The sequence below is a fragment of the Topomyia yanbarensis genome, chromosome 2, assembly GCF_030247195.1.
Source record: "Topomyia yanbarensis strain Yona2022 chromosome 2, ASM3024719v1, whole genome shotgun sequence".
Taxonomy (NCBI): domain Eukaryota; kingdom Metazoa; phylum Arthropoda; class Insecta; order Diptera; family Culicidae; genus Topomyia; species Topomyia yanbarensis.
Genome location: NC_080671.1, coordinates 385,930,260 through 385,956,191, shown reverse-complemented (window position 1 = coordinate 385,956,191; position 25,932 = coordinate 385,930,260). Strand labels below are relative to the sequence as shown.

The 25,932-nt window shown below is 35.2% G+C and overlaps 2 protein-coding genes across 5 annotated transcripts in view; both read left to right on the top strand.

The window, feature by feature from the left end:
* The first annotated feature begins 18,586 nt into the window (after positions 1-18,586).
* On the top strand, positions 18,587-20,316 carry LOC131680801 (uncharacterized). Its single transcript, XM_058961511.1, has 4 exons — positions 18,587-18,814; positions 18,892-19,163; positions 19,214-19,876; positions 19,932-20,316. The coding sequence occupies exons 1-4, from the start codon at positions 18,587-18,589 to the stop codon at positions 20,314-20,316; spliced, it is 1,548 nt and encodes a 515-aa protein (XP_058817494.1).
* A 729-nt stretch (positions 20,317-21,045) lies between these two features.
* LOC131684711 (period circadian protein) overlaps positions 21,046-25,932 on the top strand; it is a 42,017-nt gene continuing 37,130 nt past the window's right edge. For all 4 annotated transcript variants that reach the window (XM_058967818.1, XM_058967819.1, XM_058967817.1 and 1 more), the window contains exon 1: positions 21,046-21,636. In XM_058967818.1, coding sequence (XP_058823801.1) covers positions 21,527-21,636 — 110 coding nt within the window. In that variant the 5' untranslated portion in view covers positions 21,046-21,526. The remainder of the gene's footprint in view (positions 21,637-25,932) is intronic.

The following is a 25,932-nucleotide window of genomic DNA, read 5'->3' as shown; positions in this document are numbered from 1 at the left end:
TTAAACATTTTTCTGAATTTTCATTGCATGTATCCTCTTGATGAGAACCCCCACATTTGCCACACCGTGCCTTATTGGAACAGTAAGTGGCTGTGTGGCCAAGCTGTTTGCAATTAAGGCAATTCATTACACGAGGGATAAAAAGGCGAACAGGGAGACGAATCTTATCGATAATGACATAGTTGGGCAGCGCAGACCCAGCGAAAGTCACTCGAAATGAGTCAGACAGTCGATAAACTTTTTTATCTCCTTCGTGTGATACTGAATGCAATTGCTTGCATTCAAGTATTTTTACGTCTTTAAGTATGGTGTCTTTGAAACGACCAACCCCATGCTTAACTAAGTCATCAACAGTCAAACTCGATTCTGTGATGACCCCATCAATTTCAATTTCCTTTGAAGGAATATACGCTCTATACTCACGCGTAAAAAGCTCGCAAGAAGCAATTGCATTGGCTTGTTTGAGACTACCAACGACAATGCGTATTTTATCTTTATTGACTTTGACGATCTCTTTTACATCCGAGAATCGCGAAGTCAAATCTTTAGAAATTTGGATAATATTTAGCGCCTTTACTTTACGCCTAATAAATACAATCCATGGTCCCGTTGACGACTCTGGGTAAATTTTTATTCTAGTCGGATTTACATTTTCAGCATAAGGCTTAGGGGGAGGGTCTGGTACTCGTTCTCCCATCTCTTCATCCATTTTACCTAGCAAGAAAAACTATCACAAAAAGGAATGAAAAATATACCTGTTATACCTGTAGAACACACCTCATGTGTTACGTTGTAAACTCGGTGCCCGTTGTTTGACAATGTGACACTTGCTGTCCTTCTTCGTCGCGTTGCTTCTTCAGTAGAGAAATAGTCCTACCTGCAACACTTCAAAACTCTCTCCGATTAAGCTGCTCGTCGGTATCACCACCACAAGCGCGCTCTCTCCGTTTCCACCACCTCGGTAGACAAATGTGGCTACCTGTGGCTTGCTGCGAAAATCCCACTGTCGATGCGGCACTTTTCGGTGCCACTTGTTTTCCTTATTCGTCGTACCACTTCTGCGGTAGACAAATAGAGCAAATGGGTCTACCTGTGACGCTTCCCTCTCGTCGATTAGAATTGCCCGACGACACCAATACACTATATTTTTTTCTGTGTGTACAGGCACGATCACTGTCGATTTCTACCACCGCGGTAGGCAAATTCGTCTACCCGCGGTTTGCTGTCAAACACCACTTGTCGAGGGTGCCGTTGACCACGCCTCCGACGTATCAACTGTCGACTCACACTTAACAAACTGGTCTCTCTCTCTCCCACAATAACGCATACAGCGTCTCGCACTCCGTCACTCTCTCGAGAACAAAACCTTCCACCTGGAGGCACAACCGTCTCGGTCGGTTGCAAAAACTGTTATGTACTCGTCGCTGTTGTGCTATATTATGACAAGCGCCATTTAGCACATTTCGAGAAAAACGGGTTTTAAAGTTTGAAGTTGAATATCTTGAAACTTATAAATGGAAGAAACAATTCAAAGAAAACAATTGATGCTCCTATCTATTCTGTAACAATCTCTCAAATATTACGAAGATCGGTTGACTATGTTGCGAGCTTTTATTAAAAATGTAAACAAAAGTCTCGCGCACACGTGTCATAGCTGTGTATTGATGACAAAATTTGTATGGCGTGTTATGATCGTGCATGGAAAATTTTCCATAGAAAAAAAAACCATCAATTATTTACTTTATTTATATCTTTGACTTTGACGTTTGCTCTATAAAAAATCTGTGAAATGCATTTTGTAGGAAATGAGTGAGGAAATCTAGAAAAAATAGTTATTTTTGGTTGCAGTGTTGCCAAATATGCTATATTTCAAGTTGAAAACCTAAACTGCATTTTTCTCACTCCTTGTGTATCTTTGTTTTAAAAATGATTATGCCATTGTGTTCCTCGGATAGTTATACACATAAAACCATCTTATACATCAATATAACTTGAACCAATCCCCAGACACAGTTATTCGAAGCAAAAAATTAAAATTTTCTCAGCTCTTTTCTCACCATATCTCAGTAACCAAGCAGAATGTCAGAATTCTTAAAACGTCACTTTGTAGAGATTTTTTACACAAGTGATGTGGCATATCTAACTCAGTTTACCCCAAAATGGTGTTTGTCATAAGGTAGCACAACAGCGACGAACTGGTGTCGAAATGAACATAATTTGATACATTATTGGTATGATGTTATTATGCAACCCAATCCAATTAACTGTCGAATTCCACGAACGAATAGTAAATGACACACAGTTTCCTATTCGTATAAGGACCAGTTATTCTAGACAAGGTTTTCTTGATAGTTTGCAGATTACATAAGATTGTTTGTAGTATTGAAATGTTTTATTATATTGACAACATCAACCCACTTGCACGTAACTATTCGTGTGGGTAGATGATATGTTATTTATATAAATCAATATCAATTTATTTGCAGTTCTGAGATGTACATTATCCAAACTGTTCTCAGAGAGCTCCCTTTAAAATAAATAAATCGACTTAGAGTTACTGTACATGTGAAAACTAATAATCATATGGAAACTGTTTACCAAAACTTTTCCAACTCTCCCATCGAAATTTTTCAGTATTATGCGGTGATTGAACAAGAATTATGTGATTTTGTATAGTTAGCGAAGGACAACACAGCATGTATTCTGCAGTTACGTATATGGTGTCGCTCAAAGTAGCGACAAAAATAACAATTATACCGAAATGTACCCAAAATGAGATAACCGCATATATATCCGACCAAATCAAAACGGCCGATATAAATAGATCCTATCTAAAAATAACAATAATAGATACACCACTGTTGTGTGGTGGTTTCCAGTTATATAGACTGGAGTTTTGATTCAAAGATCGGTTACGAGGCTCATCATCACGTGATAAACGGTTTTTTCATAAACATAGCATAGTTAAATTTTACGTGCAATTTAAAAATTTGTAGCAGAATTTGTTCAAATGACAGTATGTACATCTGTCACGTTTCGTAGCAGACCATACACTAACGCAAGGAATGGCAAATGGTAAAGGCTGATTGGTTAAACGTTTATATCAAAATGTGTCAGCTCCTGATTGGTTGATTTTGACAACCCGTACCCAGTGCTAGGGAATCGGTGCTTGGTCGTATTGAAGTGATAACCGTTGCCACAAGCTACAGGTCCTGCTATTCGCGAGCCTAATACGTCGGAGATGAACGTCTAGCGTGTAGTGATTGGACATGAGCTGAGACATCACACGAATGAAATCCCGACCCACATCCATTCCTCTGGACCATGGTTTCATTGATACCTTCGGGATAATAGAATGCAGCCACCGTCCTAACTCTCCGTTGCTCCAAGATGTCTGCCAACTTTCTAGCGTCCTCTAACGAGAGATATTGATAAAATCATTGAAGCAGATTGGTCTTCCATACATGTCAATTTCTAACGCGCCCGCCTTAGCTAAGGAGTCCACTTCTTCATTACCTGGGACAGCGCAAAGCGAGGAAAACCAAACTAAGGTTATATTGTACGATCCCTCAAAGCACTCAGGAGCTTCTATGTTTTCCCCACAAAATATGGAATGTGCTTCCTGTTCTTCGAACGGAGAGCCTCTATTGAGATGAGGCTGTCCGAAACAATGAAGTAATGGTCGGTGGGCAATGTATCAATAATCCCAAGGGTATACTGAGTTCTGTGACGTAAACTGAAGCAGGATCATTGAGTTTGAATAGGGCGAATGTGATCTGGGATTCCACAATTCTCTTCTTTCGTTAAATACAGTTAAATCTGAATCATGAAAGGAATTGATATGGTTGGAAGGCTCGACAAGTCTTTCGAAATTTGCAATTCCTAACGGGTACAAGATACCGCATCGTATGAGTAGACAACATGCGAGGTTCCAGCAACAATTTTCACCGGTAGGATGCCCACCAGCACTGGCGAGTGGCGAGTGCATGCAACCCAAAGCATTAAGCAAATAACAATTTATTCTATTAATTTTATTACTCTTTTAATGTAGTTTAATTTTTTCTCTTTATTCATTTTATCAATTTTATTCATCTTTTAAATTTATTCTACTCATTTTGTTTTAATTTCAAGTCAATTTTATTAATTTTTTTTATATTTTTTTTATTTCATTAATTTTACTCAGTTCGTATACCTTATTTTAAAAATTTTATTCATTTCATGCATTACATACATCTTATAGAATTTATCCATTTTGGATATCTTAGCCATTTTATTAATTTTATCAAATTAATTCATTCTGTTCATGTTATTCTTTCATTACTTTATTTTTTTTATTAATTTTGTTTGTTTTAGTTACTTTATTATTTTTATTAATTTAAAATAATTTCATTACTTTAATAAAAAAAATTAATTTAGTTAATTTCATTTATTCTGTGATTTTGATTCTTTCATTATTTGAAATTATTTGGTTCAATTTACTTATTTCTTTTATTTTATTCAATACTTCCATTTCGCTTATTTCATTATTTTTGCTTATTTCATTTATTGTCACTTAATTAATTAACATCTATGTTTTAATCATTTCACTATTATTATAAATTTTAATAATTTTAGCCATTTTATCAAATTTATAGTTTTACTAATGTTATAACCTTTATGATTTTTTAGTTTTATTCAGTTTAATATTTTTAATTATCTTGATCATTTCGTTTATTTCATTTTTTTCATTTTCTATTTATTTAATTCAATTGATCCAATCATTTGCATTTATTTCACTCATTTTATTGGTTCTGTCCAATTGACTCATATTGTTCATTTTATAAATTTTAATTATTTTATTAATTTTAACTTAATTTTGAATTCTATTTTATTCATTTTATTCATATTATCCATTTCATTAATTTTAATAATTTTATTCATTTTGTTCATTTTATTCATTTTTTTCATTTTATTCTTTTATTCATTCTATTAATTTTGTTTATTTTGTTCATTTTATTCATTTTAATAATTTTATTTATTTTATTCATTTCGTTCATTTTATCATTTTATACATTTTATTCGTTTTATTCATTTTAGTCATTTCATTAATTTTATTCATTTTATTAATTTTATTCATTTTATTCGTTTCAATCATTTTAATTTTTTTGATCATTTTATACATTTTATCCATTTTATCAAATTTATCCATTTTATCCATTTAATTCATTTTATCTCCATTTTATCCATTTTATCCGTTTTATCCGTTTTATCCATTTTATCCATTCTAACAATTTTATCCATTTTATCCATTTTATCCATTTTATCCATTTTATCCATTTTATCCATTTTATCCATTTTATCCATTTTATCCATTTTATCCATTTTATCCATTTTATCCATTTTATCCATTTTATCCATTTTATCCATTTTATCCATTTTATCCATTTTATCCATTTTATCCATTTTATCCATTTTATCCATTTTATCCATTTTATCCATTTTATCCATTTTATCCATTTTATCCATTTTATCCATTTTATCCATTTTATCCATTTTATCCATTTTATCCATTTTATCCATTTTATCCATTTTATCCATTTTATCCATTTTATCCATTTTATCCATTTTATCCATTTTATCCATTTCATCCATTTTATCCATTTTATCCATTTTATCCATTTTATCCATTTTATCCATTTTATCCATTTTATCCATTTTATCCATTTAATCCATTTTATCCATTTTATCCATTTTATCCATTTTATCCATTTTATCCATTTTTTCCATTTTATCCATTTTATCTATTTTATCCATTTTATCCATTTTTTCCATTTTATCCATTTTATCCATTTCATCAATTTTATCCATTTTATCCATTTTATCCATTTTATCCATTTTTTCCATTTTTTCCATTTTATCCATTTTATCCATATTATCTATTTTATCTATTTTATCCATTTTATCCATTTTATCCATTTTATCCATTTTATTCATTTTATTCATTTTATTCATTTTATTCATTTTATCCATTTTATCCATTTTATCCATTTTATCCATTTTATCCATTTTATCCATTTTATCCATTTTATCCATTTTATCCATTTTATCCATTTTATCCATTTTATCCATTTTATCCATTTTTTCCATTTTATCCATTTTATCTATTTTATCCATTTTTTCCATTTTATCCATTTTATCCATTTTATCCATTTCATCAATTTTATCCATTTTATCCATTTTATCCATTTTATCCATTTTATCCATTTTTTCCATTTTTTCCATTTTTTCCATTTTATCCATTTTATCCATATTATCTATTTTATCTATTTTATCCATTTTATCCATTTTATCCATTTTATCCATTTTATCCATTTTATTCATTTTATTCATTTTATTCATTTTATTCATTTTATCCATTTTATCCATTTTATCCATTTTATCCATTTTATCCATTTTATCCATTTTATCCATTTTATCCATTTTATCCATTTTATCCATTTTATCCATTTTATCCATTTTATCCATTTTATCCATTTTATCCATTTTATCCATTTTATCAATTTTATCAATTTTATCAATTTTATCCATTTTATCCATTTTATCCATTTTATCCATTTTATCCATTTTATCCATTTTATCCATTTTATCCATTTTATCCATTTTATCCATTTTAACCATTTTAACCATTTTATCCATTTTATCCATTTTATCCATTTTTCTCCATTTTTCTCCATTTTAACCATTTATCCATTTTATCCATTTTATCCATTTTATCCATTTTATCCATTTTATCCATTTATCCATTTTATCCATTTTATCCATTTTATCCATTTTATCCATTTTATCCATTTTATCCATTTTATCCATTTTATCCATTTTATCCATTTTATCCATTTTATCCATTTTATCCATTTTATCCATTTTATCCATTTTAACCATTTTAACCATTTTATCCATTTTATTCATTTTATCCATTTTATCCATTTTATCCATTTTATCCATTTTTCTCCATTTAATCCATTTTATCCATTTTATCCATTTAACTTATTTTATCCATTTTATCCATTTTACCCATTTTATCCATTTTATCCATTTTATCCATTTTATCCATTTTATCCATTTTATCCATTTTATCCATTTTATCCATTTTATCCATTTTATCCATTTTATCAATTTTATCAATTTTATCCATTTTATCCATTTTATCCATTTTATCCATTTTATCCATTTTATCCATTTTATCCATTTTATCCATTTTATCCATTTTTCTCCATTTTTCTCCATTTTAACCATTTATCCATTTTATCCATTTTATCCATTTTATCCATTTATCCATTTTATCCATTTTATCCATTTTATCCATTTTATCCATTTTATCCATTTTATCCATTTTATCCATTTTATCCATTTTATCCATTTTATCCATTTTATCCATTTTATCCATTTTATCCATTTTATCCATTTTAACCATTTTAACCATTTTATCCATTTTATTCATTTTATCCATTTTATCCATTTTATCCATTTTATCCATTTTTCTCCATTTTATCCATTTTATCCATTTTATCCATTTTATCCATTTAACTTATTTTATCCATTTTATCCATTTTACCCATTTTATCCATTTTATCCATTTTATCCATTTTATCCATTTTATCCATTTTATCCATTTTATCCATTTTATCCATTTTATCCATTTTATCCATTTTATCCATTTTATCCATTTTATCCATTTTATCCATTTTATCCATTTTATCCATTTTATCCATTTTATCCATTTTATCCATTTTATCCATTTTATCAATTTTTTCCATTCTATCCATTTTATCCATTTTATCCATTTTATCCATTTTATCCATTTTATCCATTTTATCCATTTTATCCATTTTATCCATTTTATCCATTTTATCCATTTTATCCATTTTATCCACTTTATCCATTTTATCCATTTTATCCATTTTATCCATTTTATCCATTTTATCCATTTTATCCATTTTATCCATTTTATCCATTTTATCCATTTTATCCATTTTATCCATTTTATCCATTTTATCCATTTTATCCATTTTATCCATTTTATCCATTTTATCCATTTTATCCATTTTATCCATTTTATCAATTTTATCCATTGTATCCATTGTATCCATTTTATCCATTTTATCCATTTTATCCATTTTATCCACTTTATCCATTTTATCCATTTTATCCATTTTATCCATTTTATCCATTTTATCCATTTTATCCATTTTATCCATTTTATCCATTTTATCCATTTTATCCATTTTATCCATTTTATCCATTTTATCCATTTTATCCATTTTATCCATTTTATCCATTTTATCCATTTTATTCGTTTTATCCATTTTATCCATTTTATCAATTTTATCAATTTTATCAATTTAATCAATTTAATCAATTTTATCAATTTTATCAATTTTATCAATTTTATCAATTTTATCAATTTTATCAATTTTATCAATTTTATCCATTTTATCCATTTTATCCATTTTATCCATTTTATCCATTTTATCCATTTTATCCATTTTATCCATTTTATCCATTTTATCCATTTTATCCATTTTATCCATTTTATCCATTTTATCCATTTTATCCATTTTATCCATTTTATCCATTTTATCCATTTTATCCATTTTATCCATTTTATCCATTTTATCCATTTTATCCATTTTATCCATTTTATATATTTTTTCCATTTTATCCATTTTATCCAATTTATCCATTTTATCCATTTTATCCATTTTATCCATTTTATCCATTTTATCAATTTTATCCATTTTATCATTTTTATCCATTTTATCTATTTTATCCATTTTATCCATTTTATCCATTTTATCCATTTTATCCATTTTATCCATTTTATCCATTTTATCTATTTTATCCATTTTATCCATTTTATCCATTTTATCCATTTTATCCATTTTATCCATTTTATCCATTTTATCCATTTTATCCATTTTATCCATTTTATCCATTTTATCCATTTTATCCATTTTATCCATTTTATCCATTTTATCCATTTTATCCATTTTATCCATTTTATCCATTTTATCCATTTTATCCATTTTATCCATTTTATCCATTTTATCCATTTTATCCATTTTATCCATTTTATCCATTTTATCCATTTTATCCATTTTATCCATTTTATCCATTTTATCCATTTTATCCATTTTATCCATTTTATCCATTTTATCCATTTTATCCATTTTATCCATTTTATCCATTTTATCCATTTTATCCATTTTATCCATTTTATCCATTTTATCCATTTTATCCATTTTATCCATTTTATCCATTTTATCCATTTTATCCATTTTATCCATTTTATCCATTTTATCCATTTTATCCATTTTATCCATTTTATCCATTGTATCCATTTTATCCATTGTATCCATTTATCCATTTTATCCACTTTATCCATTTTATCCATTTTATTCATTTTTTAATTTTGTTAATTTTCCTCGTTTCATTCATTTTTTTTCATTTTTCCAGTTCATACAATGTATTTAGTTTCTTTGTTTCATTAATATCATAAATTATTGTTAGTCATATCTTTTATTTATTCTATCTAATTTTTGAATTAAATTTATAAAATTAAATTGTATCTTCCTATCCAATTTTCTAACTCTTCATTTTTGTAAGCCTAACTAATTTGATTTATTCATTTGCTTCATTTGATTTCTATTAATCATTATACTCATTTAATGAATTTGACTAACTTTTTCAAGTTTTTACGCTATTTTTTTTATTTAATTCGCTTTATTAATTTTCTATAATTCATTTAGTTTATACGAGCTCTGCAAATTCATAAATGATCCAACGAAAATATGCGTAAGAAATGTCTTATCTCACTGCTAGGTGAATTAAGTCGGTTTTTGTTAAGCAAATCGCTTATAGCCAAACGATGGTTATTAAAACATGATCGCCCTGGCAAAAATGTCCGTCAATGATAGTTCTGTAAGTCTCTGGAACAAAGCAACAATTAACAGATAAAAATATAATATAAGCAAACCGATTTTTAGTCCTATATTCCAGAATAAGGTTATAGTGCATTGATTTATACTGACTGCTATAATACAGGGATGAGTAATCATAATTTGGGTTTATAGCAGCAGATATACAGCCAAGATTTCATAATTTAGTTTGATCAAACACCTAAATTTGTAATATAATGAAAACTGTTACTTGGGTTATTATAAGTCTAGTAAATTAACAATGCAAACAGCCGTTAGCAGTCTGAGTTTCCGACAAATATTGAAAATCGCAATTTCCTATGTTCCTCTCGTGCCTTAGTCGCGGAAGGTATTAAACTGGCTTCCTACTATAAACAATAAAGCAAATACAGCAAAACAGCGACCTAAACACAGACAGCTTAAAAGGTTGCAGCCCCGAAGGAAAACAAAATGAAAAGTCACGTTGCCAGTAGTGTGACAATTTTGTTACTGGGATGTTATGAACTTGCGATGGATAAGCAATTCCATTTAACAGGCTACCACCGGGTGTACCATGTGCTGTGCTCATTCAATGTGAGAACTAACTATTCTTGCTAATCGAATCAGCCGGTGAGGTTACTCTTATAAGCTTTGAAAGTGTGTTGGTTTATCTTAGTTAAATTTATCCAAAAACCTTTTTATTTTAATTTTTAGAGCCGATTTTAGTGGATGGAAATAGTTTCACGTTTATTAGTTAATATTATCTTTGTTATATAAAGTTAACAAATCTGCCGCCAATTGTAAATAAGACACGCTGGTGATACAATTATGCGTCGTTTTATGTAAAGGTTGCAGCACATTGCTTGAAAAAAACACGAAACCCCTACCCTCAGCGAAATTGTTTTTCTTTAAGCAATATAAAAGTTTAACGGAAACTGTTCTTCATCATATCCAGAAAACATCCCTCCCTGACTGAAACAAAAATCTCTGCACTTGATCGTATGTACTGTTAACTTACCAAACCCTGGTTGCATCACACTACACAAACAAAACATCCACCATCCTTTTTCCAACGAACTGTCGCTCACACATGGATGTCAGTTAACCACAACCCCGGCGGGATCTGTTTCCCTATATCCCAATCGCTTCTGCTGTTACGAAGTAAACGGATTATAGAGCTCCCGCATGGAGGACGGCACATGTTTTGTCGAATTGGATACCTTGCACCTTCATAATCAGCTCTTAGCTTTTGAGGTGAGAATATGAAGAAAGACAAACCTAGTTGAATAGCTGGCAAAAAAATGACATTGACTTTGGCTCGAACGTTATATAAGTAAAAGAGAACCGAACGGAACTGTCCTAATGCCAATCTGGATACTGAGATGGTTGTCTCAAAAACTTTGACATGTATGGAGGATTGTTTACCCAATACATCGAATTCAATGAAAACATTTATTAATAGACTTTTGTGTTCCTCTAACTTTTATACGCTAGAACTATATGGCATTTTCAAACAGAAATACCGAGAGATTTCGCCCCTAATCAGCCAAGTGCTGTTCTCTTAATAGACATTTCCGTATCAAAGGTACAAGAAAAGGGTTGTTTATATCTTTCTCAAAGACTTATGTAAATAAGAAGTGCAAACAAACTTTTGTAGCTTGACATTTTATCAACAGTTCGTAAAGGGAAACAGAACCTATTAATAGAGCTAGTGTTCTAACATGCTTTATTCTCTTCTTTGAAATGCAACTCAAGAAACAATTTTATCACCTATTTAGAAAACTCGGACATACACCCACCATCCATCCACCATTTGTTTTGGTGCAGGATAAACTTCAGCAGTACGTTACCTAACAAAATCTTTCTTTCTGTTCAGTTATACCCCCCAGAGACTATAAATGTACAAGCATTTGTTTTGCAGCATATATACACAGGTACGGTTTAGACTGTTCCATTTCCTGGTAAATAAATCTGAATCACGTTGCTCTGCGAATCTGCAATGCTCTACTATACATAGGATTCACCCGGAACGGACATTAGATCAGCACGGGTGTTCGCTTGTGTGGGAATCGAATGATGGGAGTGTCTATTCGTTTTTATCTGTCATTTGCTATTTACCTCAATTTAAATGTCATCGGTTGGGTGCTACTTCAACCTGAAGGTCTTACAGCAATGAAACGAGACAGACCGTGGCAAATTTGGCAATGAATACTGGGAAATAACAATTTTGCAAGACGAAAAACTTTGATTACAGCTTCAAATTTACCCCTAAAAATTCATAAAACATCATCTTTATACCACCACCATATCACAAGGCATACCAAATAAAGCTGGGGAGTGGATCTTTCGTGGGTTTTTCACCATTCTCATACACCCATGATATTTCATTTTGATTCAAGTGTGTCACCGTCGACACGTAGCTCATCAGGTTCGTGGCTGGCGAGCCATTGTGTGCTTGTGGGTTGCGTTGGGATAATTTTTTTTTCTGCTTGCGTGTGCAATGTTTTGATACGGGTGAAATTCTTATGCCAAAATATGATAACGTGCTTCAGTAGGTATTTCTAAAGCACGGGCGGACTGAACTGTATTTGCGCCTACTTAAGGGCGGGTGTTGGTTGCTAATTTTGGTGGGCGAGGAGATGTGGAGCTATGTTGGAGCAGTCTCAGTTTGCTTCAAAAGGTTGCGACTGTATCAGAGACATAACCGCAATGAAGTAGAATACCCTTAAGTTTTTCCCTTCTAACTTGTGCCGTAAATTTTTATCGGAATATTTAAGAAAGTCGTTTGAAATGATTTTTTTCTTCAAATCATTTCTTTTAGTGTTCTGGAATATGCAAAGTTCAAAACACTATGAACATTTTCTCCAGGACGACATTTGCAAGGAGTGTTCATACTTTAATAGTGCTTTACAACAAAAAATGGGCACAACGCACAAGTTCGTCCTATTTTTTCGCAGATAACAGAAGTTTAGTGGTAAAATACCCTAATTTATGTGTATGATAAAATTGAAATTATTTCTCTCAAATAAAAGACAATTATCTCTGTAAGGTTCATGCACATATTTTTGATTCTGTCTCTTGCTCTCTGCTTTTAATTTTACACTAATCAATTATTTTATATAGTCTTCCCATATGCACATCGTGCACAATGTTCGCTCTGGTTCTATGCTCATATTAAACCCCCACTTCGTGTACGAACTCATACATGCTATTTCGTACCTAAACACGTGCACATTAGGGTGGGACAAAAAATAGATTCCAGCTCCGAGCAACTTTTTGGGTACCATTTTGGTCCTAGAACATCTGTGCAAATTCTTAGCTTGATCCCTGAAACTATATTTTTGCGCCCACTGTTTAAAGTTTACATGGGATTTTATATGGGAAAATTAACTTTCACAAAATAATTCCTCCAGGGGTCGCCCATTGCTTCCTAAAAATAAACCGTTATATGGCTTTTGTAGGAAATTTAACACAGAAACAAAGTCTCGAAAACTACGAAACGATCTGACGCTTGAGAAAAAAGTTATTAAGCTGAAACCAATTGATGCTCTAACGATTGATAAAATATTCATTTTTTCTAGCACCACTGTTGCTGGTTGTTCAATTATATGCAATTTTGTTTTGATCTTCTCTTAATGTGTCTAAATCATTTTTCTATACTCTTTGGCCACTTCGCAAAAGTTTTGAGGGATAAATTGAGTCTTCTTTTGTAAATAATAAGAGAAAACTAAAGATTTTGTATATAATTCGACCGTCAGCAGCAGTGATGCTATAAAAAGTAAAATTTTCATTAATCTTCAGGGCATCAATCGGTTTTTGCTTAATAACTTTTTCCACAAGCATCAGATCGTTTTGTGATCTTCTAGACTTTGTTTCCTTGACAAATTTCCTATAAAAATCAGACATCTATTGTTTTTTAGGAGGTAACGGGTGACTCTTGGAAGAATTAATTTGCAAAAGACGTTTTCCCCATACGAAATCCCATGTAAACTTTAAACCGTCGGCGCAAAAATATAGTTTCACCGATCGAACTAAAAATTTGCAGAGTTGTTCTGGGAGCTAAATGGGACCCAAAAAGTTACTCGGAGCGAAATTTCATTTTTTTCATATAACCATGTCCCACTCTAGTGCACATGTTCGCCTGCACAACTGAACCCCATGTACGTACACGGTGTGCGTACACATCGGTTCGTGGCACCAGTTTTCTCTTTCTCACTCGCATCGTCACTAGCGCCGACTCTTTTTGCCATGAGCGAATCGTTCTCGTGTACGCACCCGGTGTACGTACACGGATGTTTGAACTAGAGTTTGCACATCGTTCGCTTGAGTTCGATGTTCGAGGCGAACTTGTATATCGAGACGAAGCATGTTTGAAGTTGAACGCGTGCACGAAATTTTGTACACAGGTACAAAATTGTACATGTTCATGGGAAGTCTGATTTTAACTAACTGACCATCTTTTGACATTAATAGATTACAATCAGCGATTTTGTGAAAAACAATCTATTTACAAAGATACTCAGACTGGATAAACAAGGGACAAATAATTTTGACGTAGCATGAATTTCAAACTAAAAATAACACCTGCTCAAGCTGGAGAGAGCATGTTCTAGTTTTAGAATTTTCAGCTTTTTAAAAATAATGAACAATAACAGAACCACACCAGAACGTGTCCTTAGGTCTATTGAACCTAAGTGTATGTGCTGATTTCTCTTTATATATCTGCAACAACAAAGAGAACGGCAGCGTACACTAGTGTTCAGGTTCGAAACAAAACTTTTCGTCATAATAAATCAAAAGCCACTGCTGGAGATGTGAGTGTTTCCCTTCCAATTACACTTCTAAATTCATATTATAAACAATACGCTGCTGAAGACACCCTAAATTACCTGATTGATATAAAATACAAAGCTTCCAAACCTGTGATAACAATAAAAACCAATCAGTGCTTTATCTTGGTCAGGTCACATCACCGTTGGGTTGACTGCCAAGAATCACTACCGATTAGCTTTGCAACTTTTTGAAACAAACTGAAACTGCTCTAACTTAGCTCAATCTCCTCGCTCACGAACATCGGCCACCTTAAGTGGACGCAAATCCAGTTAAGTACGCCCGTGCTTTCGAAATACCTACAGAAGCATGTTGTCAGAAGTTTCAGTGATAGAAAAAAATTACCAAACACGTTTCATATTCGAAATATGAAACGTGTTTGTTAATAGGCTCATCACAAGCCACCGAAACATGTTGGCAAAGGAATTTCATCCGTATCAACCCAACATATACACAAGCAGAAAAATGAATTAATTTATCCCAACGCAACACATACACACGTCGCACCGTGCAGTGTTGAACTCAAAAAACATTATAAATCAAAAACATGTAAGCATCCTACGGTCCAACTGTATGCGAATCAATGCCACCAGTGCCGAAACCCCATAGCAAACACTATGGATTTTCGGCTATGACAGCATAACCTCGCACACAGTTAAAGCGTGTAAAACTTACACCCGTTTCACTGCTGTGTGCAGTCTATCGTGCGCTCCTCACCCCGCCGTGCGAACCGAAACCCTGCATGTACGCGAACGATTGTACCGTACGAACGATATGGTCGACAAATGACAAGTGATTCAAACAAACACGCAGCACTTCTATTTATAAGCTACCCGTCACTTTGAGTGAGTGTGCTCAAATACCAACGTTGCCGAAAATACACAGTGTCTACCACTTATTCCACCGTCCGGACAATACAGTCAACATGTTGCTCGTTTAACATGTGAGCATCGACTGATATAAAACGAACATGCGGGACCTACATAAAATTCCTTGCCGTATGTGATGAAACGTACGCAGTCTCAGATGAACATCACCGAACAAAGGGAAGAAGGGAACAATCATGAACCAGAGAAGGTCATCATCTCAGGAGACGATAGATTCCAATAGCGTTGGTCAGCCTGACACTAAGACCGTAGACGAAGACTCAGCTAACGGAAAAAGAAGGCCTTGGAAAAATTGGTCTACATTACACATTCACGGCGGTAAATGAGTAAAACTTAAGGATAGAAGCGCACAAAAGAAGCGTTACATGTGGTATCGAAAGGAGAAATTATATTTAAAAGAGGCAAAAGGAATCCAATGAACCACAGCTACCTAAAGAGTAACCTGCTAAAAGAGTCATGAGTAGTACGCTCCAAATATCCCCGTCTTTGTCGGAGAAAAGAGGAAAGAAGAACCGGTCAGATTTCTCAGATACCTCTCAATCGACACAGATGAAACCATACAATACTAGTGGAGATAGGAGACCTTTATAAGGCGTCTCCCATAAATAAGACCCTAAATACAGTACGATCGCTAAGGCTAAAGAATATCGGGTTATCGCCAAAAACTTTCCCAACAGACATCTGAATACCGAGGAGGTTAGCCAGATTAGGAAAGAAGTATTAGGACTACTTGTGTAGCAACAATGTCAAGCTGCTATTCACACAGAACGCTACCCTCAGGTCGGGCTGTTTGTCTTTTACTGTTCAGATCAAGAAACTGCAAAATAGCTTGAAGAACAAGACCACTGAAATACTCCTCACTGTGCCACTGTAAGGATACCCAAGTTACCGTTGTTGACGTAGTGCCGATTTGCTTCATTTTTGGAATAATAAAGGCCCACACCGGTCACTGGATGGGGGTAACTGAATCTAAAAGAACACTGGAACACTGACCATAATCACCTTCAAAGTGTATAACACCTCTTGAATGAGGTTAGAGCGTCGGAGTTTTGAGATTGTCTTTGGCTGTGGCCAGAATATTAAGCTGAAGCTAAACAACCAAGAAAGAGAAGGTCGCTGCGCAGGGCAGCAAGCCTGCCACGAAAGATGGTAACGGAAGAATTGGATCCCACATGATGTACAGGAGCCTCTATTAACCCAGCACCTCGACACCCAGACGCAGAGAAACGGAAAGAATCCCAAGGGGCACCATAATTTGACACCATGCAAAAGGAGTTTCAGGGGTAGTTTCACCACTGGGGACTATCTGATTAGAAGTTCGAAGCTCAATAGTTCAAGTACGCAGAGGAGCTGAACGGCCTAAAGTATGCAGAGAATAATGGAAGAAGAGGAAAAACGAGAGCACAATAGCTCATAGGACGAGCACTTTGATGAATCAAAGGAGACTCCGAGTTAATTGTAGAACATTAGTATGCAAAAGAATAAGCTGCATAAAAGCACCATCCAATCCCTCACAAAGTAATACTTTGATGTAATTCCATGGAAAAGAGGCAACAAAGAGAGAAAGAATTGTTTTGATGGTTAAGCACGACAATGGGATTCTTATACTACAGGCCAGGCTTTTGAAACTTTTCAAATTTTACTATAAAACAATCCACAGTCCGCAAACCACACTTCACAGTCCTCAATCCACAAAGAAAACTCAAAAGTGCTTAGTTCACAATCCACAGTCCACAGTCCGCAGTCCACAGTCCACAATCCGTAGTCCACAGTCCACAATCCACAGTCCACAGTCCACAGTTCACAGTCCACAGTCCACAGTCCACAGTCCACAGTCCACAGTCCACAGTCCACAGTCCACAGTCCACAGTCCACAGTCCACAGTCCACAGTCCACAGTCCACAGTCCACAGTCCACAGTCCACAGTCCACAGTCCACAGTCCACAGTCCACAGTCCACAGTCCACAGTCCACAGTCCACAGTCCACAGTCCACAGTCCACAGTCCACAGTCCACAGTCCACAGTCCAGAGTCCATAGTCCATAGTCCATAGTCCACAGTCCACGGTCCACGGTCCAAAGTCCACAGTCCATAGTCCATAGTCCATAGTCCATAGTCCATAGTCCATAGTCCATAGTCCATAGTCCATAGTTCATAGTCCATAGTCCATAGTCCATAGTCCATAGTCCATAGTCCATAGTCCATAGTCCATAGTCCATAGTCCATAGTCCATAGTCCATAGTCCATAGTCCATAGTCCATAGTCCATAGTCCATAGTCCATAGTCCATAGTCCATAGTCCATAGTCCATAGTCCATAGTCCATAGTCCATAGTCCATAGTCCATAGTCCATAGTCCATAGTCCATAGTCCATAGTCCATAGTCCATAGTCCATAGTCCATAGTCCATAGTCCATAGTCCATAGTCCATAGTCCATAGTCCATAGTCCATAGTCCATAGTCCATAGTCCATAGTCCATAGTCCATAGTCCATAGTCCATAGTCCATAGTCCATAGTCCATAGTCCATAGTCCATAGTCCATAGTCCATAGTCCATAGTCCATAGTCCATAGTCCATAGTCCATAGTCCATAGTCCATAGTCCATAGTCCATAGTCCATAGTCCATAGTCCATAGTCCATAGTCCATAGTCCATAGTCCATAGTCCATAGTCCATAGTCCATAGTCCATAGTCCATAGTCCATAGTCCATAGTCCATAGTCCATAGTCCATAGTCCATAGTCCATAGTCCATAGTCCATAGTCCATAGTCCATAGTCCATAGTCCATAGTCCATAGTCCATAGTCCATAATCCATAGTCCATAGTCCATAGTCCATAGTCCATAGTCCATAGTCCATAGTCCATAGTCCATAGTCCATAGTCCATGGTCCATAGTCCATAGTCCACAGTCCACGGTCCAAAGTTCACAGTACACAGTCCATGGTCCACAGTCCATGGTCGACAGTCCACAGCCAACAGTCCACAGGGCACAGTCCATGGCCCACAGTCCACAGCCAACAGCCAATATTCAACAGTCCACAGTCTACAGGGCACATTCCACAGTCCACAGTCCACAGTCCGCAGTCCATAGACCACAGTCCTCAGACCACAGTCCACAGTGCACAGTCCACAGTCAACAGTCAACAATCAACAGTCCACAGTCAACAGGTAACAAACAACGGTCAGCTGTCAACAGTCGATAGTCATCAGTCAACAGTCAACAGCCAACAACCAACAGTCCACAGTCAATAGTCAACAGTCAGCAGTCAACAGTCAACAGTCCACAGTCCACAGGGCACAGTCCACAGTCCACAGGGCACAGTGCACAGTCCACAGTCCACAGTCCACAGTCCACAGTCCGTAGTCCGCAGTCCATAGTCCACAGTCTACAGTCTACAGCCCACAGTCCACAGTCCACAGTCCACAGTCCACAGTCCACAGTCCACAGTCCACAGTCCACAGTCCACAGTCCACAGTCCACAGTCCACAGTCAACAGCCAACAGTCCACAGTCAATAGTCAACAGTCAACAGACAACAGTCCAAAATTCACAATACACATTCCACAGTCCACAGTTCACAGTCCAGAGTGCACAGTCCACAGTCCACAGTCCACAGTCCGTAGGCCGCAGTCCACAGTCCACAGTCTACAGTCTACAGTCTACAGTCCACAGTCCACAGTCCACAGTCCACAGTCCACAGTCCACAGTCCACAGTCCACAGTCCACAGTCCACAGTCAACAGTCAGCAGTCAACAGTCAGCAGTCAACAGTCATCAGTCAACAGTCCACAGGGCACAGTCCACAATCCACAGTCCGCAGTCCACGATCCACAGTCAACAGTCAACAATCAACAGTCATCAGTCAACAGTCAACAGCCAACAGTCCACAGTCAATAGTCAACAGTCAACAGTCAACAGACAACAGTCACAGTCCAAAATTCACAATACACATGCCACAGTCCACAGTTCACAGTCCAGAGTGCACAGTCCACAGTGCACAGTCCACAGTCCGTAGTCCGCAGTCCACAGTCCACAGTCTACAGTCTACAATCCACAGTCCACAGTCCACATTCCACAGTCCACAGTCAACAGTCAGCAGTCAACAGTCATCAGTCCACAGGGCACAGTCCACAATCCACAGTCCGCAGTCCACAGTCCACAGTCAACAGTCAACAATCAACTGTCAACAGTCGACAGTCATGAGTCAACAGTCCACAATCCACAATCCACAGTTCACAGACCAGAGTGCATCATCCAATCCACAGCCCACAATCCACCGTTCACAGACCAAAGTCCACAGTCCACAGTCCTCAGACCACAGTCCACAGTGCACAGTCCACAGTCAACAATCAACAGGTAACAAACAACGGTCAACAGTCGATAGTCATCAGTCAACAGTCAACAGCCAACAGCCAACAGTCCACAGTCAACAGTCAACAGACTACAGTCAATAGTCCAAAATTCACAATACACATTCCACAGTCTACAGTCCACAGTCCACAATGCACAGTCCACAGTACACAGTCCACAGTCCACAGTCCGCAGTCCGTAGTCTACAGTCCACAGTCTACAGTCCACAGTCCACAGTCCACAGTCCACAGTCCACAGTCCACAGTCCACAGTCCACAGTCAACAGTCTGCAGTCAACAGTCAACTGTCAATAGTCGATAGTCATCAGTCAACAGTCAACAGTCCACAATCCACAGTCCAGAGTGCACCATCCAATCGACAATGCACAGCCCACAATTCACCGTCCACAGACAAAAGTCCACAGCTCAGTCCAGTCTTCCGACCTCAGGTCACAGCCTTAGTCCATCAGTTCTCAATTATCAATCCTTAGTGAATAGTCCTCAGACCTCAGACCCGTGGTTCCCATCAGTACTCACCCTACATCAAATACATATTGAAGCACACGACCTCACCTATCTCGTTATAAAACAACACACGGTTCAATGCCGGAGAATAAAACGAGCCCCCAATCAAACGATGTACATGCCTGTTTCAGATAGGTGCCACGCGCCGCCACAGCACTCTGCAGAAAGCACAATATTCAACCCACAACACCCCTTTGTCATTGTGGCAGCGAGCGTTTTGTAACCCCCCCGGGCTGAAGTGGTACATAAGACCCACCCATCCGATATCGGCTCAAAGCTCAGCCATACCCTGCCGCGTGTGTTGTGCCGGCATAACAGAATATCAATACGGTTACGAGGCTCACTCACGCGGCTTGAAATGTGACCACCACCTTCGATGTCTGTGCACGGCACCAATGGCGGCACGAGGAGGCGGTAAACTATGCGTAACCATTCCCTGCCCGACCGCTGTTCCTGTTCCTGTTCCGTACCGGGAGGCTTCGAGCTGGATTCCATATTCAGCGACTGTTCAGTTTGTCACCGTCGGTCGTTGAAATTGGATGCAAAATATTTTCGCTGCGTTCAAATAACTAAACATCGGTTTGTTTAATGATTAAACATATTCTCGCATAAAACAGTTCGAGGTATAGATGAAAATAGTGAGTTCAACTAATATTAGACTCGGCTGGTCCAGTGCATATAAACGGATCGCATAAACTGTTTGCTAGCATTCGTGATACATATCTTCGCTGGAGAACAACTATATCTCAACAATTAGTTTTTTCGTATTTGTGAGTGAAATATTTACCACTGATTGTTGATAAACAATACGACTTTGTTTATGATAAAAGGAAAATAAATTTTTACCAAATGTGTGAAACACTAGTGCTTGGCGAAAACATTTACGGAATCGATTTCGAACTGTAGTTAAAGTGGCAAAGCTTAGTGTTATGAATGGCAAATTACAAAATAGTTCCGTGGAGAAAAACTGCAAACGAGAATAAACCGGAATAATTCAGATAAACACAATGAGTGCTACCGGAACGGAAAACATGGAGGGCTCCGAGTGCATCCATAATACCAAGATTTCTGACTCCGGATACTCGAACAGCTGTAGCAACAGTAAATCGCAACGGAGGTAAGTTCATATTATAACTTTAATCACCAGTCCGAGATATTATTAGGTCGCTATTGACTTGTCTTGGTTGCAAATTGATTCCCAATTTCACTGATACCATTGACAGTTGTTTTCTTTTACCAAAAGTGAATTTCTATAAAATTTTCATTATACATTGAAGAGCCGATTTAATCAGCCATCAATTTTATCTACCCCCGATTTTATCAGCTACATATGGAAATTGATAATTGTTAGTTTGATGGGCTCTAGCAAACGAACCAAGTTGAATTCTAGTAAATCCTTTCTTGAGCATATTTTTCTTATCTTAGATATCCGAAACATGCAAAAGAATTTTTTTATTTTTTTTTATTTTGCGCTGTCAGACCCTCTTAAGCGAAATTTAAGCTAAATAATCAAGAGAGGTTATGAGGCTATATCTAGGGACTAAAGAAGAATATTTTAACATCTTCGGTTTCCTAAAAAGAAAGAAAAATATATGTCCCGATTTTATCAACGTCCCCGTTTTATCAGTCTAAAATTCACAAAGGAACTGATTAAAACGGGTCTTCACTGTATTGACAAACGACTAATTTGTAGTAGTGGTTGTTTAAAAGTATGCACATGCAAAAAGTGGTCTGTTTGATGGACTTTTGGGTTTTAAGAAAAGTAGAAAAATTCCAATCCTATAAAATATTTTTAATACAATGTAACCACTAAAAATCTTTTTAAGCGCCGTTTTCTACGCCCACGTTTAATTTTTTAATCAGGCATAATGCACCGTTTAACCTGGTTTAAAAGATAAGCATGACTGAAGAAATCGGCCCTTAAACGGTTAAAATTAACAAAAGTGATCTAAACAAAATAAAACCATTTATAATACCAAAACTCATAATATTTACTAACAACTGCCGAAGAATTACACAGGCAATATACTCTGAAAATATATTTTGTCTCATATGGGCCATTCTGCGGTAAGTTGCCTAAGCACGTATAATCGACCTTCGCGGATTCGAACCAATGTTGGGAGAGCTGTTCACTTAATTGCATATTTGACAGCAGGGCTGTTAAAATCAAGTTCTTATTTTAGGCCTGATGAATAATTTCCTTCAAAAAGCATCCGGCAGATTGCTTCTAGCGCCAGTAATAACGAAGTCAAAATAAAAACTAGGCATTCGATAATTTGTCAAAAGGGGCGTTTCCAAATTAGGCAAAAGCGTGATCGAAACTGTTTTGACGACGAGCAAACGATTTTCGAGCTATAGTGTCTTCAGTAAAGTTTATAAATAAATATTTATAAATGTTCCCCATTTTATAGAAGTACAGTAAGATTCCGTTTTTGGCACGTTCCGTTTTTCGCATGCCCCATTTTTGGCAACAAAAAAGTTCCGTTTTTGGCAACAAATGGGTTCTATTTTTGGCAACATTGGTTTTGTTTATAGTAAATCTTTTAAAAAATGCTGAATACACATTTTGTTGTAATAATGGATATCACTTTTGACTTTATTTCCAAACATAGGAGTCATATTTTTTATATTTTATGGAGGCGAGCATAGCGAATAAAATTAAATTTGCTGATTTTTTGTATTATTTCATTCCATTTCACATATTCATATATAATTAATGTTCTTGTAACATTTATGAAGTCACAAATCGAAAATAAAAGCTTTTAAGGTATGGTACCATTTTTGGCACGGTTCCAGTTTTGGCAATTGAAAAAAAAATTATTGTTGCCAAAAACGGAATCCTACTGTATTAGTTTGGTGATTAATTCCCTAAAGTTGAGAATCAAATTTTTATTTGGTCATTCATGAAAATTTAAAAAAAAACTGCATTCAGTAGTTTATTGATCACAAATCTAATAATGCTATAAAATGGGGAATATTTTATACAAAAACTTCGCTGAAGACACTATAGCTCAAAAATCGTTTTTTCGTGGTCAAAAAAATTTCGATCACGGTTTTGCCTATTTGGAAATAGTGTTCGAGGGGTGGTTCAATCGACCCAACACAATTTGATTGATTATATATATGTTGTCCATAGCCGAAAAATTCGTCCAAAATTGATTCAAATCTGTAATGGTCGATTTCCAGTTTGCACTTTTTTGGATTGCTTCGCACGGAAAAAAACATATTTATCCATTTTTATCTATTAAAGTTTGTACAGTGTATCTGTTTTGAAGAAATTTTAAAATTCTGTTAAACTTTCCGAATATTATTTTTGTTTATAGAAAAAGTTATATACAATGACAAATGTTGCTAGAGAATTCAATTGAACTTAAATAATTCTGATTAATTATACGGTGTACTTTTCAAGGGACCTAGTATAGGTTGTAGATCTCATCAAATGAAACAAAAAAATAATCTATGAAAAATGTTGCATACTCTCAAAATATTGATTTTAAGCAAAAAAATATTTTTCGAGACTTTCGGCAATAAAAATTAGATGTAAAGTCATTTTTTAACCGATATTATGCTATTTTGTTACAAATTCTAAGCGGTCTCAGGACAGAAATATGAAAACAACCTTTATTTTACGATTTTCCATGAAGAAAGGTTATGAAAACTGCTCACCATTCTTATGAGGAAACGTCTCGAGCTATACTCATTTCAAATGAAAGCTTTTAATTTTCTCTTTAAAATAAACTTAAGTTAGTTTTGCGAAAACTTGCGATAACTGGTAAATTTTTTTTTGGTTATTACTGACATTGTGTTTGAATTATCACTTTACAGCTAGAATAGCGACATGAATACTTGCACCACTTTAAAATAATTTTGGGGGATAATCTACGAGAGTTTCACTAGTAAACAAAAAAGAGGATTCGAGGTTTCTTGGATGCTGAAAGTATTCAGATTGTTTGAAATTCAGTAAATATTACCACTTATTAAAATAAGTCATAGAATGTTTCTGGAATTATTTCATTACAACCGTCAAATTTAGTAAACACAGCTGAGTTCACTCTTAATTAATTCTAGTTATCTGGTAACACTGTTTTGATTTGAATTTGTATTGTACTTATTCAGCTTAAGGATATGCGATATAATCCAAACAAAATAAAATCTTTTATGCATGAATTAAACGGGGAAAGTCACATTAAAACACATTTTTAGTGAAATACAAAATAAGTGTCTTAAGTTACAGAGATACATACTATTTGAACCATTACGAACAAATATCCTTTTACCACCCTAGTGATAAGTGAATGCTTTTTGTGCATATCAAATAAACGAAAAATAAATGCAACATTCGAAAACTATTCAAAAATATCTTATTCAACCCGTCAAAACTTAATAATCTTCTTTGAAGCATAACATTATTGAAAAATCGTTTAACCCGTAAGGACAAAATACTTATTTTTGGGCCATCCCAATAAACAGTAAAGTCAACTTAAAATATATTTTAAAATCCAGAAAGAAATTTGGAGCACAATTATTTCTTTTAAAAACTTTTAAAAACGACCTTCACGTCAGAATACTTATTTTTAAGCCACCCTAATGAGTAACAAAGGTTTTATTTCTGAGAAGTTTTAATAATAATAATAGTTTCTAAAATATAAACATTTTTGAGCCACCCTAATGAACCTTTTGTCCTAAGTCGAGCCACTAAGCGTCGTGTCCAGCTGTTGTACAAGTATGAAGAATGTAGGCTTGTATTCGAATCTTCTCTCTCTGCCATTCTCATATAAACCGAGACCCGGAGGGCTGTATGTTATATACCATTCGATTTAGTTCGTCGAGATCGCAAAATGTGTGTGTGTATGCGGGTGTGTATGTGTGAGTGTCAAATAATGTCACTCAATTTTCTCAGAGATGGCTGAACCTATTTGCACTAAGTTTCAAATGAACGGTATAACGCTTCCATTAGACGCTATTGAATGTTTAGCTGATCGGACTTCCGGTTCCGGAGTGTAGGTTTCCGAATGATGTAATACGTGTTCAAATGGGCTCCACATTACTTGGATTTGCGAGTCTAGATCACTAATGACCAAACAAAGTAGCTTTGACCACACTGACCATCTATGACGGCTCCTGATGCCCCGGGGAACTCGCCAAGTTCCTAATGGCATACCTATTTTCCTGCATACTCTTAACCAATTTTTACAAACGAGATTTTAAATGAAAGATACAACAGTCCCATTGATTGCTATTGATTTTCATACAGTTCTGACTTTTGGTTACGGAGTTACGGGTTTGTTATTGCGGTCACATAGGAATTTCTCACATGAATCGGCACAATAATAATACCTAATAGGTTAAAAATCTATTGATATGAACACCAAATTACTTCGATTCACTAGCCAAGATCACTGATGGCGAATCA

What these genes read in the sequence shown, in the direction of transcription:
- LOC131680801 (XM_058961511.1), top strand. Translation starts at nt 18,587, where the DNA reads ATGGTCCACAGTCCATGGTCGACAGTCCACAGCCAACAGTCCACAGGG. An exon ending in CAACAGTCCACAGTCAACAG is followed by an intron (nt 18,815 to 18,891) that starts GTAACAAACAAC and finishes AACAGTCCACAG; the next exon opens with TCAATAGTCAACAGTCAGCA. An exon ending in CCAACAGTCCACAGTCAATA is followed by an intron (nt 19,164 to 19,213) that starts GTCAACAGTCAA and finishes CACATTCCACAG; the next exon opens with TCCACAGTTCACAGTCCAGA.